At 37.6% G+C, this 19,181-nt stretch overlaps 1 protein-coding gene across 4 annotated transcripts; it reads left to right on the forward strand.

The window, feature by feature from the left end:
• The first annotated feature begins 215 nt into the window (after nt 1–215).
• LOC117403064 (glycoprotein endo-alpha-1,2-mannosidase-like protein) lies at nt 216–16,366 on the forward strand. 4 transcript variants are annotated; one of them, XR_009328648.1, is made up of 6 exons: nt 216–363; nt 1,607–2,373; nt 4,983–5,092; nt 8,239–8,315; nt 10,436–12,405; nt 12,596–16,366. XR_009328648.1 is itself a non-coding variant. In XM_059023563.1 (6 exons), exons 3-6 carry the CDS (start codon nt 2,346–2,348, stop codon nt 11,070–11,072), a joined length of 852 nt encoding a protein of 283 aa, XP_058879546.1. In that variant the 5' UTR covers nt 216–363; nt 1,607–1,651; nt 2,156–2,345; the 3' UTR covers nt 11,073–16,366. The 4 variants fall into 4 exon arrangements, 3 of the variants coding, with proteins under 3 accessions (XP_058879546.1, XP_033860838.3, XP_058879545.1); XM_059023563.1 differs by having other exon boundaries at nt 1,607–1,651; nt 2,156–2,373; nt 10,436–16,366; XM_034004947.3 differs by having other exon boundaries at nt 10,436–16,366.
• Nucleotides 16,367–19,181: the final 2,815 nt, after the last annotated feature.

Genomic DNA, 19,181 nt, shown 5'->3' on the forward strand with positions numbered 1-19,181 from the left:
TATACAATGACCTAATACTAGTGCAAGACTTGCAGTGTTATTAAAACCACTGTCAAAATGTAATATTACCCTTCACTTTAACTTGTAACCTACAGTGATATGGCTTCTATGTTGTGGTCATTTGGTGTTTCTTAATTGATTTTTTGAGACATTAGCACCTGCCTGGCTGTATTTTGCATCGCCTCCTTATTTCACTACACCACGCCTATCTGCATTACGCTTCTGGCCCTTCCCACGGTAGCAATTGTAGTTCGTAGAACCTATACCATGAGCCTCTGCAAACTACAACTCCCAAGACTAGTCAGAAGAAAGGGTGGGGCTTGGACGTCGCAATACTGACAGAGTTGGATTTCCTGTCTAAAGGTAAATGTAATACGGGTACTGTGTAGGTATTGTAAATAAAATGTTATTTATCATAATGTATTCTGCAATAAAACATGTAATAATTGTAATCAAGATTAAATCTAGACAATTATCGCTTAGGTCTGTAAAGACAGGAAATATGTGTTCAGCGATTTTGCTTCCAAATTTTGATGCTTTTTATTTTATTTAAGGTCTTGAGATTTACGTGGATATTTATGAGTTTAGTTTTGACATTCATGATGTTTGAATACAGTGTCACTATTTCTCAAATAAATTATTTATTAGTTTGCTTAGGTATTGCACCTCAAGTATACTATAAGTAGAACTGCGCCACAGGATTCTTTTTTTGTGTGTGTGTGGCCAAAGTTCACGCCGTGAAAACAACTTGTGCGTAAAAAAAAATGTATCCAGATTGAATTATAACGTGTTCCTAGAACTGTAGGTGAGGCTGATTCTTGAAGCCATTCATTTACCGTATATTGAGGTCGCATTACTGTTAATTTAAACACGGTACGACTGGTTTCTCGTCTGCCAACACCTTATTGACACAGCGTTTGTGTAAGCTTACACACCCAGTCCAAGCATAACTAAACAGAATTGTGTATATATGTTCACATCAAATTATAATTGCAAAATGTTTTAACCTCAATCCGTTCAAAATGAGGTCAAAAAAGGATGGTTAGATGTATCTTCCCCATACTGTTCTGTCATATACCTGAATTTGATTTGTACAACATAATTTCTGTTTCTTTGACTTTTCAGTATCATAACTAGCAAAAGTAGCAGGGAATGCTTTTTTTTCTGTAGGTTTGCAGATATTATATAATTGTAGCTGTTAGTTTTTCTTTTCATAAAATGGCCTGTTATACAAATATTTACCAGAGCACAAGCCACATAGCAGAAATAAACAAGGCTTTAAAATCAATTCAATGTCAACATAAACCTTTTAAATCTTATCACTGTCAGCATGATCGTCGGTCTTCTTAATGTTGTTCTACTTTTTATTTTTATTTTGCATTATTATAATTTTAGTTTTCAGTCCTTAGTTCTTCCAAGAAACACCCTTTGTTTGACAAGCTCTCATTATCCCAAGATGACTCCAGATCTTACTGGTAGTGCAACATGACTTGCAAGAAGGTTTGTTCTGTCAGGTGATCAGCTCCAGCAGCTATGGAGTGGGCAACTGGGTGGTCCCACAGTGTAAAGCTAGGACTAACCATTTATTATTTCTTATTTTTCACAGGATTTCATTGCAGACATTATGGAAGAAAGAGGACAATGTTAATATGTAAGCCTTATCAGACTTGTTTAATGAGAATGTCTTAAACCATTAAAATAAATCAAGTCAATCTAGGTCAAGAACATACCATTAGCAGGTAAATCATATAGAAGGCGGCTGGTGATTACCTTCTCAGGGATCGTTCCATGGCTAGCAGAAAGTGTTAAATGCAAGAGGATTGTAAACAGTATTTGTTAGAATGGCACGATTTCGAAGAAAAACATGCATCACTCTGATTGGCTTAATCTTGTTTATATTTGGAATCATGGTGGTTTTGAAGACACTTAGGCCCGAAGGTGCAGGGTTTGGGAGCCCCTTTGGACTAGGACTTTTTCCAGAGCTGCAAAGGGCAGAAAGTGGTGACAATCCACCAAACCATCAAAAAGGTATTGCAGATAGCAAACCTGCTGTGGATCAACTAAAAAAAGGCAGCACAAAAAGCATCATGACATTGGAAGCCAAACTGGAAGAATTCCCTGTACCTAATTACAACTTGCATGTATTTTACTACAGTTGGTATGGCAGTCCACAGTTTGATGGTAAGTATATTCATTGGGACCACCCTGTCTTACCCCACTGGGATCCCAAAGTTGCAACCAATTTCCCTAAAGGAAGGCACAGCCCACCAGACGATGTTGGGTCCAATTTCTATCCAGGATTGGGTGCCTACAGTTCCAGAGACCCCACCGTCATTGAAGCACACATGCAGCAACTCCGAACAGCAGCCATCGGTAAGAAATTGAGCTGATCCATATGTTATATTGTAACCTTACCTGAACACGGTGTGGTGTTGAGAACAGATTTTGCCTTTTTTTGTTTTTTTGCCCATTAGGAAAAAAGACATTAGGCAAATCCACATGCAAAAAAAAAAAAAAAAACAGTACTGTCCAACATAGTTTTACTGCCATACCCTGCACGCCTGCAGATAAGTGTGTTACCGTAAATAACTGATTAGGACCCAAAAGACCTGTTCTTGGAACACTTTATTTACATGTTTCTTTTCTCCACCACTATGTAAAAATATTTTTAAGTCAGTCTAGCAAGTTATTGCCAGCTTTTATAAAAACAAACGCCCAAATGAGAAAAGGTATGAATGCAGTCAGTCTGCATGTGTTTCAAACCTATGTTTAATAACTCTAAGATGCAAAATGTTAAATGAAACTTTCAAGTTGTTAATTCCTAGTTTTACAGTCTTGTGAATGGGGACTGCACTGTTTAGTAGAGTAAATAGAATGCCACATTGCTCACGGGCTCGCCCACGGGGGAGTGTAAGCAGACAGTGTTTAAGACATTTGCCACAGTTGAAGCATTCAAGCTATTTTTCTGCATGGACCAGTAGAAAAATGACCTTTGTGAAATCCATGGGACAATTGCTGACTTGTTTAAGCAAATCAAAGCAAACATTCTGGTTTCTTCAGCACTCTTCATACACTGTCTCTGCTTCGTATTTCTATAAATCCAGATCAACAGCCAGAGCAGACATTAGGTTATAATATAACATTTCAGACAGATTCACCTTTCAGAGCAAACATCTCAACCCCTACAGAGATGAATATAGAGAGAGACTTTGTGCTATTACAAAAAGGATGGACTAAATCAATCAGCAATAACTGCAGTAGAGTGTTCTAACATTACAAACCCCTTTGATGTTAGTTTGCAACTCTTTAATTTCTAACAACAGCGGAGTTTTAAATATCATTTTCTTTGTCTGAGGTGACAACTAAAAGACCAGCCAGGGAAATGTTATATATATTCTAGTTTATTTTCTGGACTGGTTCAATGTAAAATATAATAAATATCAGTGCAAAACTTACAAGCCTTCCTAACACAAAATGTAATCACATGTACTTAAATTATAAGTCCTGTCAGTGGGAACAAAGAACTTTTGAATCACTCTTGAAGTTGAGGCGAAATTACTCACGGCACAGCAGAGCCTGAGAGTCAGTTAAACATACAATTATGTTTTTCCTTTTTTATTTATTTATTCCCCCCCCCCCCCCCAATTATAAAGCTACATATTTCTGGTGCACTGTGCAGGGCATTTCTGCAGTAGTTACTTAGCAGTCACCATTCACAGTATTTGGAGTAAATGTAGTGTCACGCACAGTCTGCATTTGTAATAAAATGACCGATGAATGCTAGTATATTGGGTTAAAGAGTAGGTTTAAATAGCATTATTTATTCTCCTTAAACTTTTTATGACGTTTGAATCATTGTAATTACTCAAATATTGAATTTAATAAAATGTTTGGTATCTGTGTTCAGGTGTTTTGAAATCAGGAGCAGCCGTCAAGCTCTTGTTCAACATGCTGGTGAGAAGAGCTTGAATTGCAAATCTGCCCCTTTCACTCTGCTCATACTTCATAAGCCATTTCAGCTTCATATTTTCAGAGCAAAAACAACACCCATCACTTTCACCTGTAGCCTAAAATTAGAGCCATATTGCGGTCATCGATTCCAGGATGATAAAAACCTAATTGTATTATGTGATTCTCTTGGTTATGATCCCTTTCAAGGCAGTTATCTTACAGCTGCCATTGCGACAGTGTCAGTAACCATTTGAAGTAGTGACTTCATATTTGTACGGTTATATAAACTCATGCATGTGTTGGTGACATGATTAGTTGGTACGCAGCTGTATTCTAACTGGCTTTCAGGACATAGTGGGCTCAATTATCCACATTGGGGAAATTGTTCATTTAATACAAGAGGCTATTTAATAGGGGGTTATTTGCCTGCAGTTTGCCAATAAGGAAACATTTAGTGCACTGTCTTTACTGTTGGCATAGAACTGCAGAGTTATATGATTCTCTCAATGCAATTCCAATACAGGTGGTGTCCAGACGAGATGGAATCATTTAACTGCATGTAGACATTAATGATATAGATCTTTATCACATATCCATTTTACTTTCGTTCTGATATGACATTCCCCTTAGACTATGCCCCTGGGGTTTTCTTAATTTTATTTATTTATTTACAAAAGGTACTGCGTAGTGACAACACAAAAGGCAACTCGATTCACTAGATGGTACTGGCTCTTGAACCTGTGCTGACCTAGCCTGTGTTTTTACGCAGTCTGTCAATGGTGAATGAGAATCTAGGAACTGCAAGTCAAGCCCTGCTCCTGAACTCATGTCAAAGCACTTAAACATAACAAATCTAATTAAACACATTATTTGAGTAACTGCATAAGAGACACTTGCAATGAATCATCACCTAGGCCTACATTAAAAGGGTAAACGGGCAGTAAAAAACAAAATGAAATGGAATCTGAAGTCCGTTACCCTTTTATTAATATGTGTTTAGGATGTCTACTAATTCTGTTTGAAATGTATAGGTGTGTTGGCCCTGTCATGGTACCCACCTGGCATGAAAGACGACAATGGCGAGTCCACAGATGACCTGGTACCAGCTATAATGGATATTGCACATAAATATCAAGTGAAGGTATGCCTTTAGAAAGACAGTATACATCCTAGAGTTAAGTTTTATTATGAATCTGAATGCATGGCTACTTATTATTATATGAGACATACTGATATTATAACCAAATAATATACCAAATTAGAATTGCATATCTCCAGTGAGTAAAACACATTTTTATATATATATATATTGTAACAAGAATCGCACCACTCACGGTTCTTTGCCCCTTTAAGAATAGACCCAGGATGCAGGAATGGATTTTTCACACGCTGACGCGCTATATTTTTAATAAACAACACACAAAATAAACACCTAGCTCTATTGAGCACTAACTGAACCCACAGGAACCTCAACTAAATAGCAGGACGGCTAAGCCGTTTACCTGCTAAACACCAAAAACACTGTGTTCTTTAAACTTACTTCTTTGTCCTTTTCGTGACTGCTTGGAAGCAGAGCACCATTCTGCCTCTTTCTCCTAAGCAGCCCTGAGCAAACTGTCTCTGTTTTATACCCTGTACCTGGAACTAATTTACAATTACCGCCCAGGTGCAGGGGATAATTAAACAATAAAACAATTAACAAATTAAATTAAACAATACAGTAAAACAATTAAATAAACAAAAATGTGCCTGCGCACATGTCTTACGCAGGGAGGATTTTAACCCCCTCCCTGCTGTCTTACAACGGTTAACACGTTCCAGAGCCGTCGCCAAGGGCCAGCACCAGAACCTGGAACAGCGCAACGACGTCTGGGATTCCAGAGGGAGTGGAGCAAGGGACCAGGCAGGCGACTGTGCCTGGCTGTACTGCGACCTGGGAGCCAGGTCAAGCGGAGGGAGGTCTGGGCATTCCGGCCCGGTGTCCACACTGCCAGGACAAGGGACCTCCCATGGCAACGCCGGACTGGCTTGCAGGGGTGGCGGCACATCCTCCCCCTTGACTTCCACCGGTGGCTCTAGCAATGGTGGCTCTTCCACTCTTGGCTCTGCGAGCGGCGGCTCCTCCCCTCTGGGCCCTGGGAGCGGCGGCTCCTCCCCTCTGGGCCCTGGGAGCAGCGGCTCCTCCCCTCTGGGCCCTGGGAGCAGCGGCTCCTCCCCTCTGGGCTCTGGGCTTTCGGGACGGCAGCACCACCTCCCATTTCTGGAGCAGCAGGTCTAGCTCTGTGGGCTCTGGCTCCGGCAGCCCTAACTCCATTCTCCGTCTCTTTGCTCTTTCTGAGCAGCGGTGTTGCGATTGAGCCTCTCAATCAAATCTTTAAAATCCATGTTTATTTTAAATTTCTGGGTCTTTAAGGGCACCCACTCTCGCTGCCACCATATGTAACAAGAATCGTGCCACTCACGGTTATTTGCCCCTTTAAGAATAGACCCAGGACGCAAGAATGGATTTTTCACACACTGACGCGCTATATTTTTAATAAACAAAATAAACAAAACACAAAATAAACACCTAGCTCTATTGAGCACTAACTGAACCCACAGGAACCTCAACTAAACAGCAGGACGGCTAAGCCGTTTACCTGCTAAACACCAAAAACACTCTATTCTTTAAACTTACTTCTTTGTTCTTTTCATGACTGCTTGGAAGCAGAGCACTCCTTCTCCTAAGCAGCCCTGAGCAAACTAACTGTCTTTCTTTTATACCCTGCACCTGGTCCTAATTTACAATTACCGCCCAGGTGCAGGGGATAATTAAACAATAAAACAATTAACAAATTAAGTTAAACAATACAGTAAAACAATTAAATAAACTAACAAAAATGTGCCTGCGCACATGTCTTACGCAGGGAGGATTTTAACCCCCTCCCTGCTATGTTACTATATATATATATATATATATTACATAGTATTATTAAGGACTTAATGATAAATTAGAAATAAGTTATAAAACTAAAGGTTTCACCTCAACCACCGTGTCGTTTCCTTGTGTTGAGCGGGTAACGGAGTAACAGATTTGCGATGATAAATAAATGAATACATAAATTCAATTAAGTTTTTTGTAATCGGGGGGTTGATGATGGTTTTTTTCAGGTACTTTTCACTTTTCTGTATATATAGCTCCAACATTATTCCACAGAATAGAACTCTCACAAAACAGCTAGTTGCTTTTTTAAACAACTCGACTCACAGAGCACACAGGCAGCGCCGCAAAAGAGACAGACTGTCCATCAGCGTAACACCCACAAAATCACTTGTTTTCTCATTATCCAGTGAGCCAAATACACATACAAAAACGTTTTATACAAGCGTCATCGCTGGGATTCTGAGTAGTGTAGTTTTCAAAGCAATCCATTACTTTTTATAGGAGAATAACAGCAGTAAAAGACTGTTTGCACAGGTTTTTTTTTGTTTGTTTGTGCAGTTGCAAAGCAGAATTCCATTCCCAAAATGCCAATTCTGTTCCCAATGCCTAATTCTGCAGTTCCATCCGTGATTCCGCAATCGTGGAAAATCAGTAGCCCTAATACTGCTTCACCCAGCTGAACCGCGTGCATTGAAGCTGTTCTCTGATTGCTCAATGCCCTAGTTGATTTATTTTGCATCACTCAAGTGGTGCCGCTCCTGCGTCGCCTGTCGCATCGCCTACGGTGTGAAAGATACTTATCCAAAGTATAGGGTCTGGTGGGTAGCAGCCTTAAGTATCGTCTCTGTGTGTCGAAAAAGTTGAATCGTTATTGCCGCTGTGTTATTTTTTTTTTTCGTTTTTGTTTTTTTCTGTTAGAAATATGAATGTAGTTGCTTTAATAATTAGTTGTACGGGAATGATTTCAAAGTTTGCACGTGTGCAGTACACTATCAGAATACATTTTCTGAAAAGTGTGTTTACATGACATAAATTGTTAGTTTGCGGAATACTATTGGAATATTCTAGGTGGTGTTTCCGAAAACTCACTTTCGGAATTTTCCAATCCGTTTTCCGAAAACTATGTTTACATGACTTTTGATATTGGAATTACTTTTAACGGAAAACTACATATTCTGAAAAATAACGGAATTCCTATGTTCATGTAAACGCACTGAATGAACCACTCATGAGATTCCATGTCCAGACAGGAAAAACCTTACACCACTGGAATTTAATAAAGACTTAATTTTGTAGGATGATTTTCAGTGAATACAATTACCCTTGAAATCAGCCTGCTAACTGAAAGACTTTCTGTTTGGCAGGTCACCTTCCATATTGAGCCATACAAAGGTCGGGATGATCTCAGCATGTACAACAACGTTAAGTATATTGTAGACAAGTGAGTTCTATTTGTTTCTTTTTAAGCCCCAGTGTTTAATTGCTCTGTGACTCCAGTAAAAGTTGTGTTTCAAGTCTCAGCTCTCTGATTTAATGAGTTGAACAGCCTTATTCCTAAACAAGTTTTATAGTCCTAAACTGCATTAGTCATAGTAGACTATTTAAAAACAAAACAAAAAAAAGGACAAACAAATCATGCAAGATCAGTGTTTCATGAATTATGGCCAGGTTTGCTATTTTAAAATATGTTGTAAGATATTACAGTTAGAAACCCCTTTATATTGTAGCTTCTTTCAAAGCTAGTGCACTTCCTATCTGTACTACCATTAAAGCAACAGGAGTCATCTGTTTTTCCATGGCTGTAAAACAAATCCTCTATTTTTGGTGAGGTGTAAATGGAATTACGAAGGCGCGACCCTTATCTGGAGCACTGGTCACCCATAATACATTGTGCATCAATGCTGCCTCAGTTTGTGTAATTTTTGGTGGTGCCCATCAAGGGTCAGAGTCGCGCCCCCTATAATTGCAGTCCGATTAAAAAAAATAAATAAATGGATGGATGGATTGGAAACAGTAAAACGTTATATATTGCATAAATATATATATAGAAATAGAAATATTGTTCACATCAAAATGTGTGTAAAATATAAGCTCAGACATTGGTGGAGCGGGGCCCATGTTCCTGAATTTTGGTGGAGCACGGGCACCATGGGCCCATATAACTCACCACCTATGCCCTTGTGTAAATTACGCCTATGATTAGGCTATACAGTAGAGCCGAAATCGTGGGTGAAATATTAAAGAAAAAAACTCTGCTTCCTGGGAACGGGAAGCAGTATTTAAGGGTGAGAATTTGTTAATTGTTGACAGCACGACCACACACATTAAATATGACCGTTTCTACAGCTGGAGTTAACGCTGCCTCTGACCTCTTAAGACAGTCACATAGGAAAGCCTATATTGAAACTTCCATAAAAGTTGTTTTTATATAAACATCGTAAGATGAAATATGAAGAGATTTTTGAAATGTATCTCTTTTAACTGCACAAAATAAAACAATAATGTAAGTACCGTCTTTAAAATATTACATTGCATGCAGGCTATCCTCTATATTATTAAAAAAAAAAATAGTGAACAAAGTATAATCTAACTGAAAGTCTTAATTCAACGCTCACGGCAAAGTCAGAGTAAAGAAAACAAGTCACTGACCTGTATTTTCACAGAACACAAGTTATGACAATTGTGCATAACATGTACAGTATGACTTTGATTTTTCACACCCCGATTACATAGCAATATAAACTGTTGTGCTTTCGATTTATTGTTGGACTTCAGTGTATTAAGTTCAACGCTCTAAGTTTAAATTTTTCGCCTTTCATGCATATACAGTATTAACAAATACAAAATGAACAGGACTGTATAATCGTTTGTTACAGAATAGTGAATCATTCTAGTTGGAACTTAAGTGTACAAGTACTGTACATGTAGTATAAATACATTTTTTCATTATTATAATAAGGATGCTGCAGATCATTTGAGATTCTTTCTAGACTGGTCATCTGTGCAGTATGTATATTTGTAGGTACCTTTTATAGAGCCTACCATATTGATTTTAGTTCAATAACTATAATTCCTACCATTTGAACAAGTGTGAACAATCAGTTGACATAAGATTAGCAGTCCAGGCCATGTGCAGTTTAGCAACGCTCTGACAAAATACACGATTGGCCTCAGTGCTTCCCACTGTTTTGTTTTATGTATTTGTGGTCCCCTTGTTTCACCTGGTGGCAGGACTAAAGAAGTACATCTGATTTAATTTAGTCAGAAAAAAACAGCATTGCAAAGCTGCAACATTTTTGCATTGTCGCACTGCGACAGTATTGCGACATTTAAATAGCTGACTCTGGCTACCACTGTACTGCAGTTTATTGTAGTATTAGCTTTGTTTGTAAAGAGGTATGTATAGTGACATACATGGGCTCTTCCCTCTGCATTTGGTGAAGTAGTTATTCCACATAAAGCCCAGTTAAATCTGAATCTAAAGCTAGAGAAATGTGCTAATGCATTTATCCATGGAATAATTGATAACTTCCTTTTAAAAAAAAAGTTTTTTATTTTCAGGTACGGTGACCATCCGGCTTTCTACAGGTACAAAACCAGCAATGGGAAACACCTCCCTCTCTTCTATGTCTATGATTCCTACCTAACCAGTCCAGAAATGTGGACTCGTCTCTTAATGGAATCTGGACATCACAGCATCAGGAACACTGCATACGATGGTATTTTCATTGGTCTTCTGGTAGAGGAGAAGCAGAAGAATGAAATATTAACAGCAGGATTTGATGGACTGTACACATACTTTGCCACAAATGGGTTTTCCTTTGGCTCATCTCATCGCAACTGGAAATCCATCAAAGTTTTTTGCGACAGCAACAACTTGATGTTTATACCCAGCGTGGGGCCAGGCTACATTGATACCAGCATCAGACCCTGGAACTTCCACAACACCAGAAACCGCATCAACGGTAAATACTACGAGACTGCACTAAGTGCTGCTTTGGAGGTACGGACAGATATCGTTTCTATAACTTCTTTTAATGAGTGGCATGAGGGAACTCAGATTGAGAAGGCTATCCCTAAGACAGCTGGCCAGACAACGTATCAGGACTACCTTCCTCACAAGGCAGACATCTACCTAGAGATCACCCGCAAGTGGGCAGTAAAATTCCAAAAGGAGAGAGAAAAATGGCTTGTGTAAACATGGACCAGCAATTGAAATTCCAGATATATGTTATGGTCTAAATTAGGAAAGAAAAAAAAGTGCACTGTGATGAATAATTATATATATTTCCATTGATGTAACTGACGGTGTATACAGTACACTACCCTATTACTACGCACAGGACTAGTAAATATAGAACAGCTTGGATTTTGCCCATTTTTCCCCACTCAGGCACCTTGCTTATTAACAATCTTTGTATCACCAACTATGTTTATATGAAGTCTTATTAGAAGACCATTAATTTTTCACACCAACTGACTTTCTCATGAAACTCAGTCATGAATTCTCTTCATGATCAAAATCCATATTGGTGTGGCTTGCATGCCTCACATTCAGTCCTTCTGAAGTCGCAGAACATGGGTATTATTTTGGGGGAACTACTACATATCATAGTTGGGGTCAATTCAGAATTTCATTGAAATTCATAAATCAATTCAAATTAAACTGTGATCGAGTGGGTAATTGGAATTGAATTGGATTTGGAAAAAAAAAAACAATGAAAGCTGTATAATTGGAATTGAATTGAATTTGACATGTTAATTATCAATTCTATTTGAAATACAATCCTTAAATAACATTTATTTTGCACAAAACCTTTGCCTTAAATTGTGGAGTAGCATTCATAGTGTAGTCTGGCTTAGTGTTTGGCAAGTGAGGCATCATGAACCAAAAATCGAGCTACCATGTTACCAACGACTGACTGATTTGAACCAATCAAAGTGCTTTACTGTGCAGAGCGAAGATCTTTAACTAGTTCAAGTTATTATTTCTGTCAACTATGTAGGTGAATCTGTTAGTATTCAGTTGTGATGTGAATGCTTACACCTGTTCTTTAATTAATTCGAACAATGTCACCTGTCCTGTAGCTCTGTTTAAGAGCCAGCCTTACACTCATTGTTTGTTGAGTACATTTTTGGAAAGACAAGGAGAGTGACTAGGAGATTAGGAATGTTGGGATTTGGAGAATAGTTTGGTGTGTTGGAGAGTTCTGAATGATTACTTGGATTTGGATTTGGACCTGGACTGGAACGGAGAACCTTGATTGATTGATTGACCCTGGACTGGAAGAGGAACTGAGAAATGGAATACACCCTTTTTTGCTTGCTTTCTGAACACAAATTGTATCTGACAAATTAGACATTGCTTTCGATTTCAAGTGCCATTGTACCAAAAAAGTATTAAGTCCTTGAACATTTTGGGGAGCCAAGTGAATGTAATGCAAATGGGAACTATCGTGCTATATGCACATACTGTGAAACTTTTGTCTGGCTCAAAAAAAGCTACTTCTCACTGCATAAGGCACTTCAAAGTAAGTACAGTTAAAATTTAAAATCTTTGTCTTGCATGTCTACATGGATAGGTGATTTTATCGATCAATTCAGTGAGTATGCTGTTTAATTATAGAATCCTCTAATGCTAGTAGAGTATGTTGTGTGCAAATGTTGTCTGTGTGGTTATAATATTGATAAAGTAATGTAAGTTGTATGTTAATATTTTAGATAAACAACCTGTAGTCTCTGGGGAGTTGTCTCATCGATCTGGCCAGACCTCAGGCCCCGAGAAGTGGGAAGCCACAGACCCTTAGCCAGGACAAGCTTACCAGCAAAATTGTTAGCTTCACTGCTGAAGACCTCAGGCCCCTGTCTGTGGTAGACAACACAGCATTTCACGCCATCCTCATCACACTCTTCAGCTGGTTGTTCGTGATGCCCTTGAGCAGGCTGGTCCTTTAAGACCAGTGGTGGCAAAGGTGTTGAGAATAGCTGCTTACTGCCATAAATCCAACAAGGCCACAGAGATACTAGAGGGACACTGCAAACTACAGATGGCAAATGTCACAAGGTGGAATAGCCAGCTTAAAATGCTGAGGTCCATTATGAAAACACCAAACTTCTCATACTTGACCTACCGTTCTGCTGAAATGGGCAACAGTAACACCAACACATTTGCACTTGTTGAAATCTCGAACTACCTGAGCCAACCCTGTCTGCCAGAAGACTCTGATCCTTTGGCATATTGGAAAGAAACACTAATAAATGTCCCCTATTTATCCCAGCTAGCCTGCAAGCATCTAGCCATACCTGCCGCATCTGCACCTCTAGAAAGACTTTTTACTGTTGCTGGCAAAATTTTCAGGCCTGAACGATGCAACTTAAGTGATGCAAAATTTGAAGCGCTAACAATGATCAGATGCAACAGATTTCATAAGTGATGGCTATCCTCGTCCTTCCTTCCTGATGTAATAAGTGACAATATATATGACAAAATATATAACTTGTGTGTGATGTTGTTGATACAAAACTAGGAAATGTCATGTATTGTTAGAAAGTGGGCCGTATTCACCAGGCAATTTGGAAAGTTTTTTAACCCTTTGTGGTCCATTTATTCAGCGCGTCAGGTCCAATTTATTTTTACACGCGCAGTTTATTTTAGGCACTCTGTTTAAAAGTATTTTTTTTCACAGTAAAACAGGTTTAAAAGGCACTGCATATCAACAGGACACTCAGTACTGCATCTCCAGCCCCGCCCCACCCCTTGTTCGCTGTATTTTTCACATACCTCTTCATAGTCGTGCATACCAATAAATCATCAACTGAGCACTCGTTTTATCACCAAACTCCTCAATAAATCGATCCAAGTCATTATTTTATTACTATATCATGTCAAAAAGCTCTGCAAATGTCTGTGATATTCTTTGAGCGCTGGATGCAGAAGCAGCTATCTTGTTTGTTTATGTCCGTGTTATCTCAATGGTGCTGGGGCTATCTGTACTGAATGGTTTTCTCAGCTTTTTCCGGAGAAAAAACGACTAGAGACTTGTTTTTTACGTCTTTTTGATGATGTCGGACAGGGTCCAACATTGGACCGGAAAGGGAAAATTGTAATGTCGGACCAGTTCCGACATAGGACCGCAAAGGGTTAAACTACTCACAAAACTCACTGAAGCTTTCAAATGCAAAATCACATCTTCCATTCACTTTAGTATCTCAAAATCTCACTACTTGGCTTTGTAGTTTGTAATTTTAAAGCTTCTGTGAGTTTTGGGAGTAGTTTAAAAAACTAAACTGCCCTTAACCAGTCCTGTCCTAAAATCGCTTGGTGAATACGGCCCACTATTTGGAATTGACCATCAATCTAATATAATTGGAATTGGAATTTGAGATAAAATAATTTAAACTGGGAAAACAAAATTGTATTGGAATTGCTGGATTTGAAGAGGTAAGTGAATTGAATTGATCCCAACTCTACTACATATGAAAATACTCCTTATACTTTTTTTTGGTAAAAAGGGCAACACATACCCCACTCAAATGCAATATTCATGTTGTTTTTTGTTGGATGGTAGTGTTGCCTATACTGTATGTTTTGTAAAGTAAAACCACTATGTAAACATGATGTAAAACTGTATGAGCCAGGTAACTGTAAACTGGGGACATTGTTCAGACCAGTGCTGCCCAGTATAAAGCTCACTGAGCTTCCCAGTATGACTCTTGATTTAGAAGCGGAGTATCCAATTCAAGTTTCCTAATAAGTTTATGGGAAAACATACTGTTGTAGTGTACCTGTATATACTGTATGTACTAAAATCTATGTAATGATGTACTACCAAAACCACTCAAATGTTCATGTTTTGTTGTTCATGATGTGTTGTTTTTTGTTTTTTTTGTTTTTTTTATAGACTTGCCATGTTTTTGGGGTATGTAAAAATGAAACGCAAGAAACATGATTGTACCATTTTTTGCTTTGTGTGTGTGTGTGATTCTAAAAAAAAAAAGCTTTAACAAATTATTTCAAATTAAAAAGCAGGCTATACACTTTACAACAAAATACATTACCATTGCTGTCTGCTGTATTGTACATACAGTATTCCTTCTACGTCTTTTTAACACAATCAATTGGGCTTGGTAATAATCCGTCTTATTTTCACTTCACATAAGGGTCCTGCCATGAAAATGTTTTTGATGCATCACAACATCTCTTGTTGGTACCTAGCTGTTTTGTATGATTCTTTCCATTGCCGTTGTTGTCCCTCATTTAAAATGAACCGTTTCAGTGCCACATTGTGTACATATCAATAGTACAGATTTTAAACCTATATTCCCTATAATTAGGCTATTCAATTTTTATTTTTTTGCCAAATCGACGATTAATATCGACATTTATTTTAGAACGAATTTGCCAGTTTTTTTTTTAAATTTATTTTTCAATTCAAGCAGAGAATGGGTTAAATCGACCTTTATGCTATTGAGAAACGTGTCATTTAACGAAACCCATTTATCATATTCAACATGCAATAAAAACATGGTTACCAAAATTCTAATTGAAATAACGTTTGGTTACAGCAGAGCTGTACCTTGTAAAGATAAAGATCCTACACAAATTTAAAAATGTTCTCAAATAAACCGTAGAAAACGCAGTATACACAGACTTTTATAGCATACAATTACGAGTAAAAATATGCACAGAACAAAGCATTAGATAGTTGAACAGAACTAACTTGCACCACTTATTTGGAGTCTGAGCTCCCCCATCTTGCTTCAGCACAGCTGGACTAAGAGTCACTTGAAGGCAAGGCAGACGGGCAGTACTGAGTAAGCGAGAACTGCAAAGTGAATAGACTTCCCAGTACAAATAAGAATATTATAAAAGACGGAACAGTTGGTTCCAGCATACTAGACAGTGAAGTAAGGATTACTGGAGCGTAACCACTTTTTCAACAATAACAATATTTCGAGATTCTTCTCAATACATCCTTCTGAAACCAAATAATTCACTTTAGTTAATCAAATGTTCAGCTAGTCTGCAATGCAGTTGCTGTGTGCTCAACACAATTTCTGTTTTGTACATGTTTTGTGCAGTAGGAGAGTGCTGCTGATTTTGTGATACTACTCTGCTGCCTTTGGTGTTTTATCTGTTTCTGAATTTATAATGTATAATTACATTTATAGCATGGATGTTTTTTTACAAACACTATGCTTTATCATTAAATAAAGTAGATGATATATTTTTTTTTTTCTGAAGTGAGACCTAAACACCACTTTTTATGCTTATATCAATTTCTAATAATTCACAAGTAAACATCTTGTGATCTTTAACATTAGCAAATTAGTTTTGTAAAGTACAATTAAGACTACTTGCAATTCATTGTTTTCTGTGTCTTAAAATCACTGCATTTTTTTTTAAGCATGAGCCATCAAAACACCTGCAGCAAAATGTACTTTAATTAAATGTATTACTCAATTTTAAATAAACAAACAGGCTGCTCGTCACATGACTGCTTATTAGTTATTGTTCAAATGGCATTCCACTGCACTGTATTTAAGAACATAAGAAAAGTCTGATCACAATGACTCGGTTTAAACAATATGGCTAGATGACCCATAGTCTCGTATCTTGTAAAGCGCTTTGTGATGGTAGTCCACTATGAAAGGCACTATATAAAAATAAAGATTATTATTATTATTATCATTATTATTACTATTATTCTCTCAGCATTCTCTGTGTAAAGAAGTGTCTCCTAACCCTCTGCAGAGATGCCAAGTGCTACGATTTTGCCATAGCAGCTGCTATTGTGGAGGGTAAAATATGGTGCTATGACGAGGGGTTTGATACTACGAAATATATATATATATATATATATATATATATATATATATATATATATATATATATATATATATATATATATATATATATATATATAACGTTATATATAAAAAATATATACGTATAGCCTATAAATATTCATACAAACCATTGTTTCAGCAGTGTGTTTTCTTGTCTATTTATATATACATATTATTCTTAATAATATATTTCACTGGCATTTTACCTAACATACTAAAAGCGGTGAGCTGGGTTGCTTAGCAACCGGTGTAGGGGGTCCTAGAGAAACTGCCACGCAAATGTTGCCTTATACAATCATTCAGGTTTCATCACCAGCCAGATATAAAAAATGTCCTACTCTCCTCTGTCTAAAAGAAGTCTATCCTGCCAGAAATATAGACAGGAATACACTTCAGAATGGCCTTTTATTAAAACAAGTAAAATCTCTGACTCGCATGCCTACTGTGAATATTGCCGGACTGACTTCTCGGTGAAACACGGTGGACGTCACGGTTGCATCGTTCATGTAGGTACAAAAAAACATAAACAATTTGCAAAATCTATTGGAAATCATAAATCTATGCATGAATTTGTGGTGTGTAAAGGCGAAGATAATGCAGTGATAAAGGCAGACTTTTTGCAAACTTTTATTGTTGAGCACAATCTTCCAATTGCTGTTTCAGATCATATCGGTTCACTTTGCAAAGCCGCATTTCCGGACTCAAACATCGCCAGCAAGTACGGATCAAACCGCACAAAAACCACTGTCATAATCGAAACCCTTTCAAATGACAAGTCAAAGTCTTTAGCCTTGGAATTATCGCTGGGTTATTTTTTATTGAGCACGGACGACAGCAGCCAGTCAACTGTACCCAGTTGTAGTGAGGTATTATGACGGGTCTCTTGGAAAAATCGTCTCGCAATTACTATCGCTACCAGCAATGCAAGAAGTTTCGAGTACTGGAGAGAATATATTTAATTTACTCAACAGAAATTTGGAGAAATTTAACATCCCATGGCAACGATGTGTGAGCTTCTGTTGTGATAATGCCTCTGTTATGATTGGAGTTCACAAAGGTGTTGCAGTGTTTGTGCGCCAGGAAAATGAAAATGTATATGTACAGGGATATTCTTGCGACTTGGTACACCTTGCAAACCAGAGGAATCATCAAGCATGTAAATACAAAGTAGGCTACCCTTTTTATTAATTAGAATCAGTCATTCTTGATAATACTACCATAGCAATCAATCAATGTTTTGAATCATTATTTTCATCATTAATGATTCAACAAAAAATTAACATTGATGGTTGTTGAATAACTGTGTGGCTGAATTTGTTGTGTTGCTTATATAATTTATTTGTACATTGTGTGTTTTTGAAATGTAAGCCTTAACCAAATTGCTAAATAATATGTATTATTTGACCTGGTGATTGGAACAAAGACCAGACAAAATCTGCGTGCCTGTATTGCTGATAAATCAGTGCAACATGAAGATGTGACGCTATTCTACTCTTCTGTAAAGGCATACTTTTCAGAGGCATGCACATACATGCGGAAGAAATCATCTTCAGGATGAACTGCTTAGGAATGCCCAAGTGGCATCAGTCAGCGGGAGAAGGTGGCATTTGACTGTCCGTTATTTTGTGGGCAGATTTGGGCTGGTCAAAGAAGATGAAATGGATGAACTGGAGTCCCAGTTTGTAAGATACAAATTTTCAGTTTTTCAGAGGACATTTTGTCAGCAGACATGGCTGATGTAGCATGGAATATGATTGGACAATTGAAAAATTGTACAACACAGAAATCCAGTTTCAGTGTACTGGTGAAGGTCATGCTGGTGATCCTAACCATTCCTCACAGTAATGCAGATAGTCAGAGGGTGTTTAGTATCGTTCGCAAGAATCGTACAGAGTTTCGGCCAAATTGATCTGATAGGACCCTGGAGGCGCTGCTTGTCCAGAAGCTCTACATCCTTGCACGTGACAGTGTGTGCTACAAGATGGTGTTTGGCTGTGATCTGCTTAAAAAATGCAAACAAGCTACCAATAAAAATATAAGTGGAATTTAATACCAGAGCTACATTAATACAGTAAATACCAACATACAGATCAGGAGGTTCTTACCTTTTTTATTTTTAAAAAAACTTTTAAGTTGGAAATGTTAAGTTGATAATGATGTAAATTGTACCAATGTTTGTGTAGACCAATGCAAAATAATTAATGTCTGTGGTATGAAAGAGTATTTGAAATGCATTTGGTATGCTCAATTGCATTTCAAATACTTTTCCATACAACAGACATTAATTAAATTGAAATCCAAAGTACTTGTAGTTCAGAATACAAATATCAAGTGAAATGCAAATAATTCAAAATAAATACAAATTGTTAAATCTTTCTTGATGTTATTTTTGATAAAGTTTGGAGGTTGAATATTTCAGTCCAGATCTGATTCTTCCTTAGGTCATTTCATTTTAATT

The sequence above is a fragment of the Acipenser ruthenus genome, chromosome 5 (assembly GCF_902713425.1).
Source record: "Acipenser ruthenus chromosome 5, fAciRut3.2 maternal haplotype, whole genome shotgun sequence".
Taxonomy (NCBI): Eukaryota; Metazoa; Chordata; class Actinopteri; order Acipenseriformes; family Acipenseridae; genus Acipenser; species Acipenser ruthenus.

Coding starts and splice junctions, on each gene's coding strand:
- LOC117403064 (XM_034004947.3), top strand. CDS start 1,842: ATGGCACGATTTCGAAGAAAAACATGCATCACTCTGATTGGCTTAATC. Junction 2,374..4,982: donor ACTCCGAACAGCAGCCATCG/GTAAGAAATTGA, acceptor TGAAATGTATAG/GTGTGTTGGCCCTGTCATGG. Junction 5,093..8,238: donor CACATAAATATCAAGTGAAG/GTATGCCTTTAG, acceptor TCTGTTTGGCAG/GTCACCTTCCATATTGAGCC.